At 51.3% G+C, this 24637-nt stretch overlaps 1 protein-coding gene across 1 annotated transcript in view; it reads right to left on the bottom strand.

Moving 5' to 3' along the window:
- Nucleotides 1-16375, bottom strand: part of ANKRD33B (ankyrin repeat domain 33B) — an 81323-nt gene extending 64948 nt beyond the window's left edge. Inside the window, exon 1 of the mRNA XM_027606537.2 lies at nt 15898-16375. Within this exon, the coding sequence (XP_027462338.1) occupies nt 15898-16251 (354 nt within the window). The 5' untranslated portion in view covers nt 16252-16375. The remainder of the gene's footprint in view (nt 1-15897) is intronic.
- Nucleotides 16376-24637: the final 8262 nt, after the last annotated feature.

The following is a 24637-nucleotide window of genomic DNA, read 5'->3' on the forward strand; positions in this document are numbered from 1 at the left end:
ATGAGTCCCATTTCTTTACCCCAATCAAGAAAATAATCCCACTTATGACAGCATCAACAAGAATAAAATACATAAGAATAAGTTTAACCACGGAAGTAAAAGATCTGTACATTGAAAACTATAAAACATGGATGAAAGAAACTACAAATAAATAGAAAGATAACCTGTGCTCATGGATTAATATTGTTAAAATATTCTCACTACCCAAAACAATAGGCAGACTCAGTGCAATCCCTATTACAATTCCAATGGCATTTTTAACAGAAATAGTAAAAAAAAATTCTAAATTTTGTATGGAACCACAAAAGACCCCAGATAGCTAAAGTACTCTTGAGAAAGAAGACAATGCTGAAGGCATCACACTCCCTCATTTCAAATGATATTATAAAGCTAAAGTAATGCAAGCAGTATAGTATTGGCCCAAAAAACAGATGCCCAGATCAACAGAACAGAGCCCAAAAAAAACTCAAGCATGGAAAGTCGACTGATTTTCGACAAGGGCACCAAGAACACACACAATGGGGAAAAGATAGTCTCTCCAGTAAATGATATTGGGGAAACTGGATATTCGCACACAAAAGAATGACATCGGATCCTTATCTTACACCATCCACAAAAGTCAACTCCAAGTGGATTAAAAACTGGAGCATATGACCTGAAACTGTAGTTTTAAGTATTTCAAAATCAAGGTATAGGGGCGCCTGGGTGGCTCAGTCATTAAGCGTCTGCCTTTAGCTCAGGTCACGATCCCAGGGTCCTGGGATCGAGCCCCACGTCGGGCTCCCTGCTCGGCGGGAAGCCTGCTTCTCCCTTTCCCACCCCCCGCCCCCGCTTGTGTTCCCTCTCTCGCTGTGTCTCTCTCCGTCAAATAAATAAATAAAATCTTTAAAAAAAAAAAATCAAGGTATAGAACTGACAGGCAGACATGGCTCCCCAATCTTATTCAAAGACCAGGTACAAAGCACCTACTATGTGTGCCAACCTCTGCCAGGCTGAAGAGGACATAAACTGAAGGATGCTGACACTCACCCTCATGGAGCTTACCAAGCCTAGAGAGAAAATACCCAGCATTATCGAACAAAGCCGAGAGAAAATAGTTTGTAAACAAGTTGCAAAACATGCTGAGAACCCAGAGAGAAGCCACCCCATGAGGAGGCGCGGGAGAGAGTTCCAGCAAAGGTGCCATCTGAGCCTGCCCTGCAGTAGAGAGAGGGGAAGGGTGGGGTCCAGGGACAATAAAGACCTGCCAGGGTGTGGAGGTGGCACAGCACGTGGCTGCGGGGACAGCAAGTCACGCGGTTCCATGCCCTTACTGACACGAAGGGAAGCAGTAGAAAATCAGGCATTTGGAGCATCCTTGTGGGGGGACTTGAAGGAGGAGCTTCCGAAGATGCTGCTGCGGTACTAAAAGCCACATGTATGAACAAAAATTGAGAAGTGGCAGGAGAACAGAGTGGAAAGTGGCAAGATGCGGGAGGGGTGGAGGGCAGGGGGGAGGTGGGGGAACCAGAGAGGAAGTATAGCATCTATTTCAGGGGCATGTCGCAAAGCCCCAAATTACATCAGTGTGACCCCAAAGAAAAGTGGGAGACCATCATGGGACTGTCCCGTATTTAGAAAGTAACTAGATGCAGGAGATGGGGGAGGCTGAGCCTACTCCAGGGTTGCAACTATGGGCAACTAGCGAGATGGGGACAGCCAGAGCCGGCTATGGACTTTGCAGCCCCCATGCAAAATGAAAATGCCAGGCCCTGGTTCAAAATCATTAAGAATTTCCAGACAGCCACAGCAAAGACACCAAACGGGGCCTTTTTAAGCACAAGGCCCTGAATACTGACTGCACAGGTTGCACACCCTGAAACCAGCCCTGGAGGCAGGCGGCAACGATGCCAAATGTTCGAGGGTGGTGATGAGCTGTGTTCCAAACATGTCAAGTAGGAGATGTTGGGCGAAGGTTGGCACAAGAAATCCTGCAGCTGATGTGAACGCAAGTGTGACTCTTGGGAGAGCTGTCCAGGGCTGAGAGCTGGCATCAGCAGAACAAGCCTTGAGGGGGCTCTACCAAGCGGCAATATTCCGAAGGCGACGTGTGAGCCAGGGCTCTCCGGAGAGACAGAACCAGCAGGGGATATAGACATACAGAGATGTATTTTAAGGAACCGGTCAGACAACATGAGAGCTGGTAGGCTGGAAACTCAGACAGGAGCGGATGCTAGTCGTGAGGCAGAATTCCTCCTGCTCCGGGGAACTTCAGTTGTTCTTGAGACCTTCAGCTGATCGGACTCGGCCCACCCACATCAGCAGTGGTCATCTCCTTAACTTAAGTTACTGCAGCTGGTAACCACATCCACAAAATACCTTCACGGCTCACAGAGACAAGTGTGCGATTAAGTAACTTGGTGCTATATCGTCGCCTAGTTGATGCATAAAAATAACCGCCACGGGGAGTGAGAGACAAACCGGTGGAAAGAGGCTCAGGAAATGGGCCAAGAAATGGAAACCAGAAAGTCAGGTGAGAACAGGAAACAAGAAACAGTCAAGAAGCCCATGGAGTCCAAGGAGGCGGCCTCAGTGTGCGTGACCCCAGCTGCAGACCACTTCACAGTGGCTCAGGGATTTGGGGGGTCCCGAGGGCAGGCCACTGTCAGGATCATGCAACAGACGGCTTATTCCAGCGGCACCTGGCTGACCAGCGAGGAAGGGGCTCTGAAACCCCGCCGAACTGTGCGCCAACCTGCACCCGGCACAGGCCTGCCCTCCTCCACCTTCGTCCCAGAAGGGATGTCATCTTCCAACACTGACAGAAGCGCCAAAAATGCTGGGGAGGGCGGGGCAGCCCTGCGCAGGCCAGGGGGCAGTTTCTGTGGGTGGGCTGGGGGAAAAGAAGTAAGAAATAAGAACTCCAGGGGAAGAGGCCGGGCCCCCCGGAATGGATGCTTTCACAGCATCCGACAACAGGCGGCAGAAGGCCGGGCCCTGGGCACCGGCGACAGAAGCACCCGCCCCACGTGACTTTGGCCTTGGGAAGCAGAGGACTTCAGGAGCCTGTCAGAGCCAAGCCACTGGCAAGTGAGTCTGGGACTTGTTTGCTTTGGGGTTTTATCCCCTTGTTTATGAGAAGGGTTCCAAATATGATGTAACAAGAAGAGAACTAGCAGAGAGGGCAAGATGGGAGAGGCCATGCCGGCAGCAAGGGCTAGGAGCCGGTGGGGGCTGGGGGGAGGGTCCAAACCCACTGCGGGGGGGGGGGGGGGGGGGGGGGGGAACTTCGTGCTGGGGGGAGGGGCTCCGTGCCCAGAGAGGAGGGGTGGAGGCTGTGCGGCAGTGTGTCCTTGGCCTTTACTGAGCCATTTCCCCTGCCCCCTGTCCTGAGACCCGTCAAGGGCAAAACCAGCCTGGCCAGCCTCACCGCTATCCCTGAGGCAGGAGCAAGAAAAGGGGGCCGGGGGGGGGGGGGTGGTGGTGCGGGAAGGGACAAGCTTGAAGAAAGCTAACTCGCTCTTCTCTTCAAAATAGAGAGCCAGATGAGCCGGGGCGGGAGAGAAAACCGCCCAGGTTGAACTAAAACACGGACCAGAAGAGGTACATGCCACCCATCAGTGGTTCTCAAAAGTGAGCGTCATAATCCTTGCCGGGTCGTAGAACACAGAGTGCCGACCCCAGCCCAGAATTTCGGATTCAAGAAGTCTGCAGTGAGTCCCCAGATGCTGCTGACGCTGCTGGACTGCAACCACACCTTGAGGACCTCAGAGACAGGTCAGCAAGACCAAGGAGGGACGACCAAGAGGGCGGTTCGGCTAGCTGCTCGGTGTGAAGTGGGTCATGTGTGGGGCTTGGCACACTTGTATAAAAACTTGCACTCCTATCATACATTGTAACGCATGGGAAATTTACGGTAAGACCCTTGAAGGTAGAGCCTGCACCTGTCCCCGGGTCTTGCACGCGGCACTTCCTTTGGTGAAATGAATGTTGTATTCTTTTATTGGGTAAAAGGTCAAGATAAGCGGTCATAAAGTGACAAGGATCTAGTTCCTCTTTCATAAAAGTCCTGTTATAAATAATGTAAATGGCTAAAGGGGATTAGTGGTTGCCTAGGGCTGGAGGGGCCGGTTGGATAGAGGGGTCACAGCTGGAGAGTACAAGTTTCTCCTGGAGCTGATGCCCGCATACATCTGTGAATGTCCCAAAAACCCACTGATTTGTCCACTCTATGAGAGAGAACTGGATGGTATGCGAATTATGTATCAATGCAGCTGTTGTTAAAACACTCTTGTCTTCGCTTTCCCCTTCAGATTGTTTCCTTTTAGTTTGCATTTGGGGGATTTCCCATCATTTAGAACTTTAAAGGCTTAAATTAGCTTTCTTTTAAAATTTTTTTTTCTATTCCTGGACATTCTATTATGACTTCATTATTTAATTTTACTCATGTAAACATTTTATTTTTAAATCAGAGAATAACAGAATCCTATCCTTTCACAGATGGAGATCATCCATATGTGAACCCATCCAATTCTCCAGGCAGACACCCTAGGCTTTTTTGGAGTGGAAGTCAGGCACGTGCAGTGCTATTCACATATCACACAAATAAACAACCCAGCTCTTCTGCAAGTGGAAAAAAATATTTTAAATGCATTTTTTAAAATTTCTTCAGCATTTCATGTATTAGGAAGTGGAGCCTTTGGGTGTGATTAGATCAGGAGGCTGGAGCCCCATGACAAGATGAGTGCCCCGATAAAAGACACCCCAGAGAGCGCCTGCCCCTTCTCCCATGTGAGATCAGTAGGAAGACTGCCCGCTCGGAGCCAGGATAGCCAGGAAGCAGGACCTCACCGGGCATCCATCCCACCAGCACCTGATCTTGTACTTTCAGCCTCCAGCACTGTGAGCAATAAATGCTATGGTGTGTAAGTCACCCAGTCCACGGTGTTTGGTCACAGCAGCTCGAATGGAGTCAAATATGTTTTAACAGCAAACATTCAGGAAAAGCCACTTCTTTGAAAAATGAGCTTTTTTTCATTTTTACGGAGACTTTCTTCTAAAGTACACATGTTACTAATAAGTAAACAGCCTCTATGTATTGCTAAAACTCTTGTGTCCAAATCAAGCCATTTGCAAACTGGTAGATGGAAACTGCCAGATGCAAACAAATGGTTGATATGAATTTTTAGTTATGTTCAAAGGTCCCCTCCACCGAAGTAACATTAGGAAACCCTTCAAATAAGTTAGTAGCATCTTAAGGATTTGGGGACCCAATAAAATTATTAGTAGAATCACTGTAAGATGCTGTTTTTAACAAATGAGATAGGGTTTTGCTTTTTTTTTTAATAACTCAGTACACTGTACCTCATTCTAAAACCAGTGGATTTAGATCTATTTACACCAGAGAAAATTCCAAATTTGCCAGAGAGTTCGTGGTAACTGAATTTTTTAGAAAAATGTATCTATTCTACTTTTCACACATGGCAGTGAAGATTCAATCCTTCTCTCAGGACCTTCCCGGGGGCCCTTCCTGATCAAGGGCTCCCCGGTCTCCCAAAAGTACTCTCAAGGAGATATACCTGTCATGTGTCCCACCTGGGTGACAGCTCTCTGGCATGTTTAAAAAACAACAACAACAACAACCCAGTCTAGGGGCACCTGGCTGGCTCAGTCAGTGGAGCATGCAACTCGACCTGGGGTTATGAGTTCAAGCCCCACGTTGGGCATAGGGCTTATGTAAAACAAAACAAAACCAGTCTAGGCGACTAAATTTGGGCAAAAGCTTCTCTCCTGGTGACAATCCCCTCCGCCACAAAAATATAAATTAATACCACCGCTTTCCTCCAAAGTAAGAATTCCAGATACTGCCAAAGGAGGAAATCTGTGGTCCAGCAGGCCCTTTCGGCTTCTCTTTGGTGACACTTGGTATGCGGCCCCAACACATGAGTGCCTTCTTCACAGGCCGGGTGACCGACCATCTCAATCTGCCAGGGGCACAGGGGTTTTCCAGGATGCAGGACTTTTCAGTGCCACCGTGGGAAAATCCTGGGCAGAACAGGGCGAGCTGATAACCCTCTAGGGCCATTAGATGCCTGCAAAAATCAGCCTCCCCACCCCTCACAGTGCATGGAGGATGCACCTGGAGACCTCAGAGGTGGCCTGTGCCAGCCCACCCTTCAACAAAGGAGGATGTGCAGGTCACAAGATGCATCACAGTCGCTCCTCCCCCTACTCCTCGGTGCCTCCGATGTCCCTTTCCATGGTGCAGGAAACAGGTCCCCCAAAGATCTGGACCTCCTGAAGCATGACAGGCAGCAGGGAGATGTGTCTCCCAGCAACGACAGGCCTCCACGGCTCAGGAACCTGGCTTCCAAGTCTCCTCAGCAGCGTCCAGTGTAGCTTGGAGCTGCTGTAAATGGAATTCATTTCCTAGAAACCCGCCCAGTATCTAACACCAAAGAGAGAAGCCCCCGTGTCCCCGGCCATGGGGACAACCCTGACCTAGGAGCTGAGTCTCAGCGGCTGTTTGTAGCACATGACTGCTGCCCCTTGTGTTTCCACTTACTACGATTTTTTATTTTTTATTAAGTAGGCTCCACGCCCAGCATACAGAAGCCATACAGACTGACCCTCCTGACAGCATTGGGCAGGGCCAGGCCCTCTGGAATGCCCGGCTCGACAAGGTCAGAGAAAAGCAGAAAGGGAAGGAGACCCCAGGGACCCACGACTGTGGCTTGTTTACAGAACATCCTGGCAGCGTCAGCCTGTGGGACATCCCAGGATGGACCAGGGCTTTGACTCCAGCGCTCTCCGCACCAACTTGTACTCAAGGAAAACGCTGAAGAAAGAAAAAGGCTTGTAATGATCCCCGGCAGATGCGCCGTCTTTCCCCTCCTGACCTGCTCTCCTTCCTCATCGCTCCTGAGTCTAGATCCTTCCTGTTCCCCTCCCAGCCTCGGAGGGCTCCAGCTCCAGTCCCCACCCACCCAGATTCAGGGGCGCTCCCACGATGCACCAAGATGTGGCCCCAGCACCTTTCTCTCCCTCCCACTTACCCCACCACCTTGCTTCGTTTACACCCGTGGCACCAACTGCCACTTTCGTTGAATATAAACACTCAACAGGAGCCCTGCCCTCAACAAATTCTTGTGGTTACCAGAGTCCTCACCAAGTAGACGCGTCATTCTCTTGCTTCTACCTTTCCCCTTGCTTAAAACTGAAACAGCAGGACTGGAAACCACCTTGAGATTAACTCGTCATAGAAACAACAGTTCCATTTACCGAGTGCCTATGATGTTGCACACTGTGTACAGAAGTTACTATTATACCCTGCCCAGAGCCTCTACGAGGTACTGTCACCCTCATAGCAAGCGTTCTCACCTTATAGACGGGGATCCAGAGGACACTCAGGACCCAAAGATCGTGTGGCTTGTCCAGGATCATGTAACCAACCTGAGCCTGCCATCTTTGGCCACCAAACTTGTTTTCTGCTCTAAGAAAAGTCCTAGTGCTCTTCCAACAAGTGTACACGCCAATCACCTCAAGAGCTGCACAAAGTGCAGACTGTGGTCCAGTAGGTCTAGGGAGGGGCCTGGGATCCGGTATTTGGGAAAAGCTCTCAGGTGATGACAGTGCATGGTAGCAATGGTTCAAACATCTAATATTCCCAGTGGGTGCCATTCCCACATACTAACCAAGCCTGATCCTGCTTTAGTTTCTCAAAGTCGATCTATTCATGGTGGTAAGGCTACAGGTAAAAGGTAATGCATGCCTTCATTTAATTTTCCAATTTTTTTTATGGTGGCAAAATTGACACAAAGTTTTTCCATCTTAACCATTTTTAAGAGTTGCCTTCCTTCATTTCCCATACTTGTGATTTTGAAACAGCCACAGACCTACAGAAAGCTACCCACTTCAGCTTTCCACCCCAATGTCAACATCTTCAATAATTATAGGGCAAGAGCTCTACCATGAAATGAGCATTGCTGCGATCCAGAGCTTGTTCGGGTGTAGGGTGGGGCGAGGGGTCCTGTGTCATGTCCACCCACGTGTAGACCACCGCGGTCCAGACGCAAGGCTGGCCATCACCACAGGCCCCCTCCTGCTACCCCGTCAGAGGGGCACCCACTCCTCCTCTCCCCAAAACCCTAACCCTGGCAACCTATAAGCTGCTCTCCATCGCTGTAACTGTATTATTCCAAGAATGTTACACCAATGAATCATACATCATTTCCTTTGAGATGGACTTTTTCCACTCAGCCTAATCCCCCCATCTTCCTTTATATATAAACCAACTTCATGCACCTTCCTTTGTCTCAGAAAATGGGCTATGGTAAATTTATCTAACAGCCTGTGCTAGGCAGCTCCCCTAAGCATGGCTCCTGCCTCTTCCCTGGCCTCACCTCCCCACCTGCGGCCCACGCCTCTCAGCTGGAATGGCCCTCGCTCTGCAGGTGTTATATCTAATCCAAGAGTCAGTTAAATCCCAGAAACAGAAGCCAGAGAGAAATGCTTGACTCCATATCCCATCAGTTGCCTACTTTGGATTGAACTTATTCAGAGCTGACATAAATACGCCTTGGGAAGCATACATCTGTTTTTGTTACTTTGAAATTGCTCTCAATCCCACGGCTCCAATCCAATTTGGCTGCCAAGCCAACTGTCACTGGGGATTTCACATCTACCTTCATTTCCTATCTCTGACTTGGTAGAAATAAGTAAAATTCACCTTCAACTGTCTTTCAAATTTAAGAACACTGCTTGAAAATGGTCTCTTTTATGTACACACACACACAAATGACATCAAGGATTCTTAACATCCTACTGCATCTTAAAATCTGACCTCTTAAGAACACATACGCACGTGCTCGCACACGTGCACCTATACCATCATTCCAGCAGGCTGTCTAAAAAAATTACTTCCCAATCATCCTGAATGAAACATATTTTCTTTGTTCACATATTTTAACAACTTCACTACAACCTTCTTATTTCTTTTAATTAAAAGGAATTACATATTATCTTATGTATGGAACTGTTTGACTTAATTTGGAAAAATCACAGACTATCACATGGTTATAATCTAGAATTACTGGCCCAATAAAAGGCTTACATAAGGCCAGTCTCAAGAAATTTCAAAGTGTCATAAATAACATATTCTCTGAATCAGGTTTTAAAAATTCATTTAATAAAGCTCAAAAAATATGTATTTTTTAAATGTTACACATAATTCTAAATAAATTCTAGATCAAAAAAAGAAGAAAAGAAATCCTAAGGTAAATTAGAACAGAACAATGAGAAAATACTGCATACCAAACTTGGGGAAAAAGCAAAACTGATACTTCAAGAGAAAACTATAGGTAGAATAAACCTGAAGGTAGGAAATAATTTTTTTAAAAAAGCAGAAACTGATGAAAGAGTGAAGAAACGGATCCAGAGCAAAAGCCGACTCTCCGAAAGGACGGATTGGATAGATTATTTTTTATAATATTTGTCACAAATGAGAAACAGCACAAACTCAAAAATATAGAAAAAGAGGATATAAGACAGTAATAACAAACATTAAAAAGAGAACTCTATAGAAACCTCAGACGATTGGCCTTTAAAACTTAGAAAAAAAATAGGACACTTCCCTGGAAAAATAGACGTTACTATAATGGACAGAGGAAGAAGACAAAATCTGCATTATCCTATAAGCTTTAAAGAGTTACTGACCTAAAGATCTGATAGGATGGCTTGGATTTTAGTGATTTACAATTAATTAAATAGTACTTAGAGCATTTGCTATGTCATAGCCACATGTCATTCAAAATCGCTTTGAATAGTTTGCTTATTATACTGATATAAATGTCAGATGAATAAATGATATACCATTATTATTTTAGATTTCTGTAACACCTCTCCCTCGGTCTTTCTTTACAAGTATAGGATTTCTTTACAAGAAATCAGATGCTCAAAATCAGCCAACCACCGCCCCCCCCCCATTTCTCATGCACAGCCGGGAGGAGGCAAGGGTAGAAAGCTCAAAAGCCCCTTGGAGAAGCTCACCCACCGGGATTCCAAGGAGCAGCAGAAGCAGCTCCAAGGTCCCTCCAGAACCCAGCCCTCCTGACGCACTAGATGCCCTCTCCTCTGAGCCTCAGTCTGTCCTATTGCAAAAAGGTGGAGACAAATAGCCCGGCTCTAAAATCCCATGATGATAGGGGCGCCTGGGTGGCTCAGTCGGTTGGGCATCTGACTCTTGGTTGCAGCTCAGGTCATGATCTCAGCTTCAGGTTGGGCTCCACGCTGGCGGAGGCCGGTGGCGGGGGGAGTCTGCTTGAGGATTCTCTCTCTCCCCCTCTCCTTCTGCCCCTCCCCTCCGTGCTCTGTCTCTCTCTCTCTCTCTCTCTCTCTCTCTCTCTCTCTTTCTCTTTCTCTCTCTAAAATAAATAAATAAATCTTTAAAATCCCATGACAATGATCTTCCTAAATTTCTGAAATCTTCATCCACACAAACACACATCAAAAACTACCCTTTCCTGTGAAAATTAAAACAGAACTTTGGAAGCAGATGGCTTCCTGATGCTGGACCGTTAGGATGTGTAGGCTTTCAGTACCCTCTACTTGGGTACCCACCTGAAATGTTCCTTCATAAAACTAAACTTAAAATAAACAAGTAAGTGCTCAGGGTTGGCAAATAACATCCTTTTACAAACAAAAGCAAACTCCCCCTGAAGAGGGTAGATCTGGGGCCTTGAGACTTCCATCAGCAGAAGTGACCTCGAACCTCGTAAGCTCCGCTTGCTCTCTTGAAACCCTTATCCTGCCCTGGAGAACAAGCCCAGGCCAGCCTGCTGGAGGATGAGAAACCCCCAGACAAGACCTTCCTGGTCCTGCCATCTGCAGCCGACTCCAGCTGAATGCAAGTCCAGCCAAGATCAGCAGAGCTGCGCCAACCTTAGCAAAATGTTTACTGTTGTTGTACACACCCTGGAGTTTTCAGTTACATGGTATTTGGCATAGTTGCGGCCACAGAGACCTGCCACACTTGTATCAAAAACACATGGGATACTTGTATCAAAAACACATGGGATACTTTTAACGATATTATAATGGTGGATACACGTCATTAACACTTGCCCAAACCCACCGGATGTACAAAACCAAGACGGAACCATAGTGTAAACCATGGCCTTGGGGTGATAATGTGTCAGTGTGGGCTCATCAGTTGTAACAAATGCACAACTCTGCTTGCACATGTTGGTCATGGGGGAGCTTGTGCACGTGTTGGGGCAGGAGGTAGATGGGAAATCTCTGTACCTTCCCCTCAATTTTGCTGTGAATCTAAAACTGTCCTTAAAAAATTAAATCCTTTAAAAAAATTAGGAAAAAAACCCCAAGATACAAAAAAAAAAAAAAAGGCATGGGCCTCTCTACTGCTGCTGGGCCCGGAGGGACACCCCTAAGCCCACCCAACCCCGCCCCCCACCCTCGCCATGGTCCGTGGGGAGGAAGAAGCAGACAAACATCTGTCAGCCCGCCTGCCACGTGCCCACTTCAGCTGACCACTTCTCTGCTCCTGCCCCTTGGGCTCTGGTCTGATCTGCTCATCTTCCCTTCCGTGCCCCTCCCCCACACATCAGAAATAACACACGAACATACATCCCCAAGTAGCAAAGTCAAGCTCCCTGCCCACAAGCTCCCCAGGCTTGAGGGCCCTCAAACCTACGGAGGCCAGAACTCACTTTCTATGGAGACTAGCCCCATTCTAAGCACATGCAGTGCAGGAGGCCCGAGGCCTGGTGAAGGCAGAGGGCTGGGTGCGGATTCCCAACAACTTGATTTCTCATTTTCGGGAAAGGGGATTCCAAAGTCTATCAATCCTTCTGTGGCATTCGGAAAAACAAAACCAAAACTCAAACACAATTTTTTTTTTCTCGTGTGTGTGTCAAGATAAAGGTCCCGGTCACTGCTGCAAATCTATAAAACATAAAGCCCCCCCCCCACCAGTAAAGGGAGACACCACCCCCATGCTGGGTGGGTGGTGTGGGCTTGGCTGAGCCTAGACAGCAAATTGGCTGAGCCTAGAGAGCAACTGGGGGGCGGGGCCTTTGGAGAGCCCCTAGAATTTAAACAGGCCTGAGAAGAATGACATCAAGAAAGGAGGGCAATATTTTAAATTTAGCATAATTGGGCCTAATTTGGTTCAAGAGCTGTCTGACATTCGAACTGCCTTTCTACAACAATGAAAGCAGCACAAACACGTCCTTTTGGTTTCAGGGCTATCTCCAGAGCTGTCACCTCCACAAAGGTGAATCTCGGGAGATAATAAGAGGAAGAGAAGAATTAAGAAAAGGAATTATGGCAGCTTTCACCATCCCCAAGTCACAGGGAACAAAACAACCATAAATCTAAATGACAGCAAGAGCACACTTTGAATGTTCCTGGAGAATTACTTGACAAATATTTACATGTTGCATATTAAATTATGCAATCCTTTTAGAGCAATAAATATTTTAGAAGAAAATTGTATGCTGAGCCACATCCATGATAGTACCCATCTCAGGAGCCAGGAAAGAACACATTTTCTTAAACAAGACACATCTGATCCTTAGTTACTCAAACCATATGAAAGATCTGTCAGCTTGGGCAGAACGCCCTTCTTAACTGACCAGAGATCATTAGCTCAACAAATGTACCCAGAAATCCTTTCAAAGCCTTTAGAGACATTTTTCTTCTAGGAAGCTGGCTGTGGGCAGGACCTGTGGGCTGCACATTCTGTTGATGGAGCAAGTACCCCTCTACTCCACCAAACTTCTCTCTAGGGCTTTCTGTAAGGTTTTTACTATCACTAATTGTGATAAGCTTGTAGATCAGGCCCAAAGGGCTCGTGCCTCAGGGCCTTTGCCCTTGCCGCTCCTGCGCTTTCCCCCACATTATCTTCTCTACATCTTCGTCAAATGTCAGCTGCTCTCTCAAGTGGCCACTCTCAATCCCTGAACCCCTGGATTGTGTTTACCCCACTCCAGGTGCTGCAGGCTAGCCTGGGGTAAGACAAAAGCCCTTCCTGAGAAGGTGCTCCCTGAGAAGGTGCCCTTGAGACCTGAAGGCAGTGAGTGAGCACACCTCTGCCCCAAGGCTGGACACTGTCACGCTGAAACCAGTTCGCTTCCCAATTTCCTGTTTCTTAGCCAGCTCCTGTGGGCTGGCCTCTTGCCACCAGACCGGGGTTGGCCTCGCCTCTCCAGCTTTGGCTCCCATATACCCCCCACCCACCCCGTACCACAGCACAACCAACCATACTGCCCCCGCCACCACCCCCTTGGCTCGGTCAGCTGACCAGAACATCCTCCCTCCACAGCCCCCCAAGTCTGTCCTCACTAGGCTCCCAGGATTGTCGGAGCTCCTTGCATTGAAGTCACTTGCTCTGTATCTCTTTGGACTGCCTTCTGGGGCCCTGCCTCAGGCTCTAAGCACCAGGTAGTCTTCCTCTCTAAGCACCAGGTACTATTACTGTGAGTTCTCTCCTCAAATAAAGGGTCGACTCGCAAACGCAAGGACTGTTGATTTCTCTTCCGGTCTCCTATAGTACCTGACCGTTGCCTAGCAAGAAACACATCTGCAATGACTCGCTGTTCCATTTGCCATTGGTCGTGCACTGGCCCTTTACAGCACTTTATTCGCCGTTTTTATGGGAAGACGGAGGCTGTTTGATCAACAGAATCTAGGAGCCACTGGGGAGAAGCTCGGGCCTTCCCCCTCCCCCAAAGCACAGAACACAGGACTTGCTCCTTCTGATCAGAAGATACAAGAGCCCAGGGGTCTTGCCATTTGCCAGCCATGTACCATTTCTCCATCATGATTTGGTGGGGAGCAGAGAGGAGACTCAACGCAGAGAAACAAAGAGACGCTGCAATCAAGGGGAACAGCAGAGAGAAAAAGAGCTTCGCCTGGCCGAAGGAAAAAGTGCTGGAGGATGTATTCTTCCCAGCCGGGGGAGGGGGGCGGCTGGTGAGGAACAGGAGGGGATGGTTAATGAGGACTATTGTCAGTGTCATGTGCATTAGGGGGTTTCATGCTGGCGACCCTGGGAGGTACAACTAGGAAACCGAGGCAGAGAGGCTGGAACTTGTCCTTCTGTCCAGTTCCATTGCCCTCCCCGGACCCTATGCTGAGGGAGTGGCTTTCAAAAGTAGCCCAGAAACCCCCAAGCCACGGTCTGTTTATATTGTTCTCAGATGGCTAGAATGCAGCAGTCCCCAAACTTTGATTTGTTGCCCCCAAAGGAAACATCATAAAGCTGGGCCCAGTGGAGCCTCAAAGCAGCTTGGCCTCTGCCCACCCCAGCCACCTGGACACCCCAGGCTGCTCAGGACATGGGACCGACCGCCACCCACCCCCACCCCCCACCCCCGCCATGTTCTTCCTGATCTTTGCGAGGCTTCCTTAAAAGCAGGCTCCGCTACCTGCTTCAGGCGAGAGAGGTCTCCTATAAACACCTTTGTGTGAAAACGCATCTTAGTAAAAGCCAAAGTAGAGCTGCAGAAACAGCCCCAACAGCCCACCCACGGTGAGGGCTGAGGGAAGGAGGAGTGCCAGGCACCCGCCTGGGTCCTAACACTTCCAGGGCTCTGGGGCATCTGGGCCAGCGCTGGTGACACACGACACCAAGCACAGTCCCTTCCCTGCTTTCAAATGCTGTGTCAAGCGAACCGCCCAAGTGTGGAAGCAGAAAGTGACACTGGCAGGCTCCTCCATGACTAAGCCCAGCCCAAACCACAGGCCGACACACAGCACCCGGCTCCGGAGATAAACGAAAGGCACAGGGTCCCCGAGATCCCGGGTAAAACCGCCTGTGTTCTGTCAGTCACGGGCTCCGGAGCAAAAAGCACTTGCACTCCCGATCTGTGCGAGGCTGAGGCTGCGGGCCCCACGGGCCCCGGGGGCGGTGACACGCAGGTGAGCAGCTGCCGACCCAGACGGGCTCCCGGGCGCTCGGCCGCTGGGCTCCCTCTGCAGTGTGTCCCTCCGAGTGCTGGGGGGGTTGTTCCGTGAGCCAGGCGTTCTCAAGTCTTCGAAAGCCAACTTTGCCTTTCCTCTTCAACATGTTCCCTGCTATCTCTGAGTCCTGACATGACTAATGGATACCTCGTGCCTCCCTCCACCTCCCCCCGTCCTCGCCTACCCTACCGGGTGGGTGTCTCCGCCTCCACCGCCTTCGCAGGCCCTGCTCCGGGGACGCCGGGCGGCCCTGGCTCGGGGCAGTGGCCACGCGGACCGCGAAGTCGGAGACCACGCTGGCGGGGCGCCGCGGAGCTGGGGGCTGCGGGAGGCGGGCAGGCGATCCCGGAGGAAACTCCGACTCCCGGGGGCCTGCAGGAGCCCGTCCGAGTTCGGGCGTGGAGGAGAAAGGGCAAGGGCAGCGGGAGGGGCCGGGGGGGGTCGGGGGGGGGGCAACCGGGGCTCGGGACGGGACGCTGTCCCTGCAGGCCAGGAAGGGCAACGGTCAGAGGGGGCCCAGACGGAGGAGACCCGGCGAGGGGTTTCCAACCCGGGTCCGAGCGCGGGCCCCCGGGGGTGGGGGCGGGGCGAATTCAAGAACCGGAGGACTCCGGGGGCGGGAAGCGAGAGGAAGGCGGTGAGGACTCGAGACTAGCGGCGTCTCCCGCGGCGCTGTGACCTGAGGCGACGCTCCACAGCCGCCCACCCACCCCCGCCGCCGCCGCCGCCGCCGCCGCCGCCGCCGCCCGGACCGCGACCCCCCGGCCGGGGAGGCGCAGGGCCGCGCAGAGCTCCACACGAGCCGCAGGACAGCGACCAAGACGCGCGCTGGGCAGCGGCACAGTCACCGCGGGACGGGCCAGAGCCGGGATCAGGGCGACGCGGCATGGGAGGGAGGGCGGAGGAGATCCCACCCCGGCGGGGACGCCAACCTACCCGGCCGTTGCGGTCGGTCTCCCGCACCTCCTCAGCGCGCGGCCCCCGCCGCACCAGCTCCCTCAGCAGCCCCACGTCGTTGGCGCAGGCGGCGCGCAGGAGGGTCGCCTCCTCCGGGACGCCCTCTGGGACGCTCCCCGCACTCGCGGTGCCGTATTCCTCCTCGCCTCCGACAGGGTAAAAGGAGTCGTCCGAGGCGATGCTGCGGGTGTCGGGCAGACACGAGAAGTCCTCGTACTCCTCGTAGTCGGCAGGGTCCTCCTCGACCAGAGCGCCCCGGGGTGGGGACGGCGTCTGCGGGGGCACGCGGCGCGCCCCGCCGCCCTCCGGCCCGGGCCCGGCCAGCAACACCATGCTGGCGGCCGGGGCGCGGGCCGAGACACTGGGGCGCGGGGCGTGCGCCGAGGTCACCGCCCCTCGTCCCCCGCGGCCCCAGAAGGGGGACGAGGCGCTCCAGCCCGGCGGAAACGAGCGCCGGGCAGCTGCGCTCCGAGACTAAAGTCACCGGAGGCTGGAGAAAGCCCCTCGGGGGTGGGAGGAGCCGCGGGGGCTTTCCGGGCGCGGCGGGCGGGCGCGGGCGGGGACCGGGCGGGGAGGAGGGCGGGGCGGCCGCCCGGGAGGAGGCGCGCGCCCGGGGTTCCCCCGCCCGGCGCTCGGTGCCCCACAAAAGTTCAGAGCGGAACGTGGGCTGCTGGGCGCCGCGGGGCCAGCGCACCCGGCCGCCTTGCCCCCGGAGCGGAGAGAGGCACGCGCCGGAGAACTAGAAGCAGTAACTGGAGAAGCCGAGAGCCAGTGTCTCGGGCGGCGAGCGGCCCCGCCCCCCCCCCCCCCCAGCGACCCGGGGTGGCGGGGGGGGGGGTTGAGGGCGAAGGTGGGGATCAGGGGACGCCGCGAGCTGAGCCTGCTTCCCGCGTCGGGAACCTCCAACCCCCCGGGGTCCGGCACCGCCCAGGGCGTCAGGCTTCCCAGCCGGGGTTACAAGAATTTCTCGGCACCGGAGCCACCGAGCTCGTTTTTGCACCTCCTCAGGAGACCGGGCTCCGGGGCCAACTCCACTCCGAGCTTAAGACTGGGGAATCGCCGGGGACAAGGGCACAGAGGACGAGTGGGTGCATAGGAAGCCGAGTCCACCGAGGGGGCCCGGGGCCGGGGCTGCGCTGCGGCCCGTGCCCCTTTGAGCTGGGAGCTTCCGGAGGGGATGGTCCGCAGAGTCCCCCGATCACGCAGAACTCGGGCCAGCTGTGGCTTGCAGGTTGCTTCTAAAAGAGCCACCCTAGGGTGATGTCTTAAGGGCTCGGGTGGGAACATTTGGTGAAAACGAAAGGCTCCAGGCCAGAGCTTGAGGGGTGCCCTCCTCCCCCACTCCTAGCCCATGTCACGGTGCCTGGATCTGCGGAGTCAAGACAGAGAACGGCGTGAGGCCGCGACCGGGCTCTGACAAGGGGCTGGCTGCCAAACGCAGAGAGCGGGCCCGCAGGAGACTGCCGCGGTCCAGTTCCAGCCCCACGCCGCCCGGGCCTGGCCTCTCCGGGTTTATCCCGGTGCTGGGGGTGATTTGCCGCGGGGAGCCCCTGACCTCGGGGAAGAGAGTGTGCGGCGGGCCAAATCCCCGTGGAAATGGCTCTGCGTGAAGGCGCTGTGGCTGGCGAGCCTGGGTTGGAGGAGTCGCACCTTTGGCAGAAACTGTTTGGGGGGGGGCGGATGCGGATACCACCAGGGACACAACCACCCCTCTCTCTGTCCCTCTCCCTCCTTGCCTTTTCACCGCTGGTGATAGCGTGCCCACCATGGGCCAGCCCCCGTGCAAGGCCCTCGGGGCCCAGAGGTGGACACAACCGGACGGACGAAGCCATTGGGGGCCAACTTGAGGATCCCTGGCCTGGGGGGCAAGCTGCGGGGCTCAGTGGGGAACACGATCAAAACTACCCTGTGCGAGCCGTGAGGGGGGTGGGGGCCGAGCAGGGTTAACCTCCGAGACCTTGTAAGCCCCGAGACCCTCCGAAGCGGTCACCGGGGCCTCGGGTGTGCTCGCTGCCGGCTCAGAACCTGGCGTCCGCGGGGCTCGGGAGGGGTCGGAGGCGGGGGGACCGCGATTTCTAGTAAAGACACAACCATGCACTGAGCTAGCAGTGACCTGGGTGCACTGGCTTCCTCCGGTACTCGGGGCTTTCTTTCTGAAGCCCAAAATACCCAAATCAAGGTCTGCGTCTATCTTTTTCTGTAGCCGGCCAAATTTACATAAATTCCCCCTGGGAATTTCCCCCTTCCAAGGTTGACCGTGTTTTCAGCCTTTCCAGAGGCCTGTTACTTGAGGTCATGGGGATTTACAAGTTGAAGTGCCCCCTCAGGGCAGGGTTGGGTTTGCTAGCCCTCTCCTCCCAACCAAGTGCAGCGCTGGCCGCAAGGGGCGGTATTAAAGAAAACCCTAGCGGCCTGTGGCAGGATCCCGGGGGGATGGCGCCGGGTCTTTGCGGGGCTGCAGCCCTAGAACCAAGCAACACGCACCCTTTTCTGGAGTCCGGCCGCCCCGTAGTCCTCATCACTCAATCACTAAGCAACGGAATTCAGGCCCTATCCGAGTTCACCACTTCCTCCTTTTCTTTCTTAGAAATTTGGATCCAAATAGCACTGGAATGGGGTTTTCCCTCGAAAGATAAATTTCTGGAGCCGTTTGCTCCAAATAAGGACTAGCTGGTCATTTGTGAGTGACCAGACCCCAGACCCAGGCAGATCATTTTCCCCTTTTAGAAATGTACCCCTTTTATCACAAAGACAAAAGATTCTCAATGTTGCTAAGAGAACACAAAATGAGGCATATGTATATTTAATAAAGTCAACACTCATGTGTACAAAATCTGCATAGAAAGGCCAAAGTTGCTTATCAAAACTGCCAACACTCAGGATAACTTTAAATCTCAAGAAATTGTATTGTCTCCAAGACTTCAGTTTCAATTAACTATTTTAATTTATGAGGGTTTTTTTAAGTTTTATATATATCACAATTACACAATTTGTCGACTTAGTTGGATAATTTGTCTTTGGACCATAACAAAAAAAAAAATACACTACTTCAGTTCTATTTCTGGAACAGGGCACCTAACCGTAACACCTACAACAGGAGACTCTTTCAATATTACAAGCAGTGTATTTAAAGACTGAAAACTGAATGCACCTGTAGTAGCAGCCCACCCCCAACTTCGTTTGGAAAGCAGAGTATGGAGGGTGGAGTAAATCCAAGTCCACTCCACTGTTCATAACCAGGGCTGGAGGGAGGATGGAATGGGAGAGTGGTTTTAAACCTTTGCACGTCCATCTAGAATTTAGCACACAGTAAGTTTAACTTACCCTGTTATTAAAATTAAGATGTCCATAAGTCTTGATGATATAAACTGCTCCAGGGAGCTGGTTCTGCAAATATGTTGCCATTTGCAGAGAGAACCAGCCCATGTGAGGTGAATGAGAAATGCTTTTTATTTTTTCCATAGGAAAGGCAGTGTGACTTGGGGTGAAGAGCGGATTGGGATATCAGACAGACCTGGCTTCTTAGGATGATTCTACCACTGTTGAATCGCAACCCAATGGTTCTAGACTTTGAATGTCTATTACTGTGGGTATACTCAGGTATACTGTGGGTATATAACTTAATTCAGAAAATAAAATAAAAACAAACCAAAAAAAACCAAATGGAGGAAAAACCCTAATTGTAGGAAAAACATTAATTGTGCTGCCCATTACAAACGATTCACAACAGAATCTAGTGAAATTGCTTACAAATCAAGAAGAAAAAGCAGCATGTTTACCGATTTTGTTAGCCCTATTGTCCCCTGGCGGGTAGCAATAAAATTCATTAAAATGAAAAGAGCTGTTTGCTTGCTTTTAGGGCTTTGGAGAGAGCCCCATTAGCTGGCTTGGGGCTTGCTTTCTTGGGGTCTGGACTGAGTGACGGCCACAGTTAAAAGGAAATTAAGGCCAGCCCCTGTGGTTGGTGTCAAAGGAAGAAAACGGGGTGTCGGGGTGGGTCTAGGGCCCCTCAGCTAGGCTTCATAAAGACTGAGAAGCTCCACTGTCTGGCTCCCAACTTCCCCTCAGAATTGCACTCCAAGACCGGGGTTTGGAGAAGAGCATTGCCTTTGAGGTTCGCAGCAAGCTCCTGCAGAAGTAGAAGCCAGTGGAAATGGGACACATTTCAGTCACTCGTTTAAAAAAAAAAAAAAAACAGTTTCAGTAAACCAAAATTATTTGATGTGGAGTTTTTGCAAATTTCGCTGGGTTGGTTATAAGGCGTGGAAGCAACCTAGAATATCCTGTAGTCAGTCAATCTGTAGAATGACGGAGACCAGCTTACACTTCTGATCCGCTTAGAAATATAAAGAAAAGTCTCTGTGTGTATTTCTGGATCTCCTTATTAAAGCGATTAGCTGCTGTCTGGCCCTAACTTAGTTCAGTTGACAGGACACAGGATCCCTCTCGCTGTGAGCTGAATGGATCTAACCATTTAACAACTTCCCTCTTTTAGGGAGGATTTCTGCCTTTGTGGTTAGATATTTGGAAGAAGTATATGGCTTGTGTGCACCCCCTGCCAATTCTGCTTTTTTCCTGCTCTTGGTGGGAATTAGCAATAACAGGATAAAGCTAGGGAAGCCCTGTTTACTCAAGGACAAAAGGCCTTGGGTCTTCATCTGAATAAAGTTGGTTATTTTTAAAGATTGAGGTTAAGGTTCTGATGGCCAATTCCAGGAGTCAAATGCGATGTCAAAAGTTGTTTGGTTTTTGTTTATTTGTTTTTTTAAAGATTTTATTTATTTGACAGAGAGAGACAGTGAGAGAGGGAACACAAGCAGGGTAAGAGGGAAAAGCAGGCTTCCCGCTGAGCAGGGAGCCCAAGGGCGGGGCTCGATCCCAGGACCCTGGGACCATGACCTGAGCTGAAGGCAGACGCTTAACGACTGAGCTACCCAGGCACCCCTCAAAAGTTGTTTGTTAAACAACTTACACAACAGAAGGCTTCTCCATGCCCACCCCACCCCCATCTCCCGCCCGGTATAAAATGTAGAAGGGCAAAGGCCACCCCTCCCATCACAGCTCCATTGTTCATGCCCTCTTAATAGCTCTTAGGGCCCTGTGCTCCAGTGATTTTTGCAGAACTATCTTCCTTATCATAACCTGAGAGTTCACCAAATTCAAAGACCAGGTTTTAGTTTTCTCAGTGCTCAGCATTCAAGAGGGGATCCCACCATCTTGGGTGATGCTCATTAATCCCTGTTAGCTGAGAGAGCAGGCAAGGCTGCTAGGCCAGCCCCAGCTGTCTCTGGGGACCTTCTAGATTTATACAAGACCAAGCACAGGACGTGAATTTCCTTTAGCCACTTGTGCTTCCAAGTCTTTGTGACTTCAGGAATGAAAAAAAAAAAAAAAAAAAACAGTGCACCACCCTAGGGAGGAAGACTTATTAGGACCCTGGGGGATGTCCAGGTTCTGTACCAGCATCTGACCTTCTGTGGTTCCCTGTAAAGCCAGATTCATATCCGGTGGTGTGTAACTACCACACTCAGGCTGCCCGGGGACACAAACCAAGGGGGCTGGGGGGCTTGCCCAGTGCTGGTGGTGCTGCTTCTAGAGGTGGATCTAATGGAGAGGCATCACACGAGGCTCTGGGCCTGGACCCCCACGTGCTTGGCATGGGCCTCTGAGCTGTGCCTCCCTGCCACTCTCCCTCACTGAGCATAAATTCAGTAATCAAAGCAAAAACTAAGCCAGAATGTTTAAATTACTGCCATGAATCATACGTTTTGGTTAACATCTATCACTTGGCCTAATCTCGCTAGGGTGGGTTTCAGGTCAAAGTGTACCCACGGGGACAAATCTAAGGGCAGAGAGAGTTTGGGCTGGGCATGCAAGGCATGATGGGAGAATCATGGAGCAAATACAGAAAAAAATGAAACAGAAAATTTCAGTCCCCTGCGGTATTCGTTGACTAAGCCTGCCGCAACAGAACGTCACAGAGTGGGGGCCTTACACAATTCTGGAGGCTAGAAAGTGGGAGATCAAGTTGTCAGGAAGGTTACTTTCTTCTGAGCACTGTGAGAAAGAAGCAGTTTCACAGCTGTCCCCAGCTTCTGGTGGTTTGCTGGCAATCTTTGGAGTTGCTTGGCTTCTAGGAGCACCACCCCATCTCCATCCCCATCTTCACATGCCGTTCTGTATGTCTATGTCTTTGTGCCCAAATCCCCCCACCTCTTTTTAAGAACACCAGTCAGGGATGCCTGAGGGGCTCAAGTGGTTGAGTGTCCAACTCTGGGTTTCGGCTCAGGTCATGATCTCGTGGGTCATGGGATCGAGCCCCACCTGGGACTCCACGCTCAACAGGGAGTCTGCTTGAAGATCCTCTCCCTCTCCCTCTGCCCCTCCCCCAGCACTCTCTCTCTCTCTCTCTCTCTCTGAAATAAATAAATAAATAAATAAATAAATAAATAAATAAATACACCATACTGGGTTAGGGCCCACTCTAATAACCTCACCTTAACTTAACTACATCCACAATAACCTTAATTCCAAATAAGGTGACCTTGGAGGTACTGGGGTTACGACTTCAGTGTATGACTTTTAGGGGGACCCAATTCGACCCATAACCTCTGCCCTTGGAGTGTTTCTATTCTGCTGGGGAGATATATAATAAACAACATAAATACATGAAATCCATAGTATGTTAAAAAGCATTAAGTGCCAAGGAAAAACTAAAGCAGGGAAATAAAATGGGAGGGGTCCAGGGGTTACAACTGTTAGATGAGAGAGCTAGAGAAGTCCCCACTGAGGAAGGGGCTGTTGAATTAAGACCTGAAGGCAGTTGTAGTGGGAGCTATGCTGGCCGTGGGGTCCTGGTCTGTCCCTGCCTCCCGTCCTCATGCCCACCCCCACCCGGGGCGTGTCTTGTGATGCTTGTCCCACCAGCTCCAGGAGCGCACGTCCCTGGTCCCCCCATGTGCCTCAAACCTAGCTCCAGCACTGCGGGCTTCCCAGAGGGCTGGACCTGCCACCCTGTCTGCCTTCCAGGGCCTCTCTGACCTTTGTCACCTCCCCGTCTCCAGAGGAAGAGGCACCTTCCTCTACAGCCAGACCAGAGCCCTCCTCCCTAGAGACTCTTAATACCCCCACCCCGAAGGTCCTCACGCCATCACATGACGCCTGTCCTCCAGCATCAACCACCCCACTCAGATCTGCATCTTAGCACAGACTCTGCTTCCCCCCACCTGCTTTGCTTTCACAACCAAACCTTCGGCAAGAGAAGTCTTCAGCAAGCCCCAGGGTTCATGTTTTAGTTACTCCTTTTTATTAAAAAATGTGTTTTTGAAAATATCAAAAGTAGCACGTGCTCTTTGGAAAAGCCCCCAAACACTTGAGTCCACAAAGTGCGAAGACAACCTGTCCCCTCTCTGTTTCCATTGTTACTCTTTGAAGGTCTGCTGTCTGCTTCTTCCTCTCCCCTACTCCCCCAAGGGTCCTGCAGGGGCTTCTTTTCTACTGAAGTCAATGGGCATTTCCAGCTCTGACCCAAACTCAACGTCCCCACAAGGCCTGCTCTCTGCCTGAACAGTGACCACCTAGAGGAGACCCAGTCCAGCCTGCATTCACTCTGCAGCTCCCCAGGGCAGAGCCGGGGAGTGGGGATCCCCCTTACTCCATACTCCCAGGAAGGGAAGGCAGTGGGCGTTCTGCCCACAGGGCTTCAGAGGGGCAAGCCTGGCTGAAAGATCGTGAGCTGAAGTGTGAAGTTTAAGAACAGAGACTGTTCTGGCCCGGTGGTATCCTACAGCAGCAGGGGTCCAGACTATGCTCCAGAAATGTGCTTCGGTGAACAAGCGCAGGAGACAGCTGAGCAATCCCACCTTTGCCATGATCCTAAATCTAAAGCCACCTGACCACCCTGCCCGACCTCGAGTTTCCTACCCGGGCACAGAGTTTGTAGGAATGAGATCGGCTCCTTTACGACATGGATTGCAGTGGTGCCCGCAGTTACTACTTTTTACTGGTGCATCTTTTTACACTTGAATGTGACTGCCTCCTGTTCCATGGCTGGAAGGGTGTAGGTGCTCTCCACAAATCCAGAACACTTTGGTGTTTTATTCTTGGGCCAAAAATATCCCCCCTTTAGGATGATAACATCCGAAAGTTCTATTCTTCCCTCTCCTAATTTGGAGTTATTCAGTCAACTGGTATACTGAGCGAGGCAGATGCACAATCAACATCTCAATATGCACATTTTACCATAGATTTCCTCCACGGAATCCTCCCCCCGCCCCCCCAGTGGCTCATGCCCACGTCTGCTGCGATGGCACCTGGCTTCTGAGTCCCCCTCACCCACCGGGCTGCAAGGAGTTCTCATGGGTAGGCCCCCCTTTGAGACCTGGCTTCTGGTTTCTTCTTTATTAGCACAGACCTCCCGTCCCTTGTCCTTCTCATTGATAGTATTTATTAGTTAAGCACTGATTTGATGGGAGGGACAGAAAAGCCTTCCAGCTTGATCCTGCTCTGAAAAGCTGCGGCTAGTGTGGTGAGGACCCCATAGAGCGCAGGCCCTCGATCACACCCTTGAATTTAGGTGGTCGTGCTGAGAGGCTGCCTCTGTTGAGGGGAGCAACTCGACCAGAGTCTATCTATGACACAAAATGGGAGGCAGGCTGGCGGGACGTGAATGCTTTTGCTGGCTGACCACACGTGTTGGCTGTGGCACGGGTCTTTATAA

The sequence above is a fragment of the Zalophus californianus genome, chromosome 5, assembly GCF_009762305.2.
Source record: "Zalophus californianus isolate mZalCal1 chromosome 5, mZalCal1.pri.v2, whole genome shotgun sequence".
Taxonomy (NCBI): Eukaryota; Metazoa; Chordata; class Mammalia; order Carnivora; family Otariidae; genus Zalophus; species Zalophus californianus.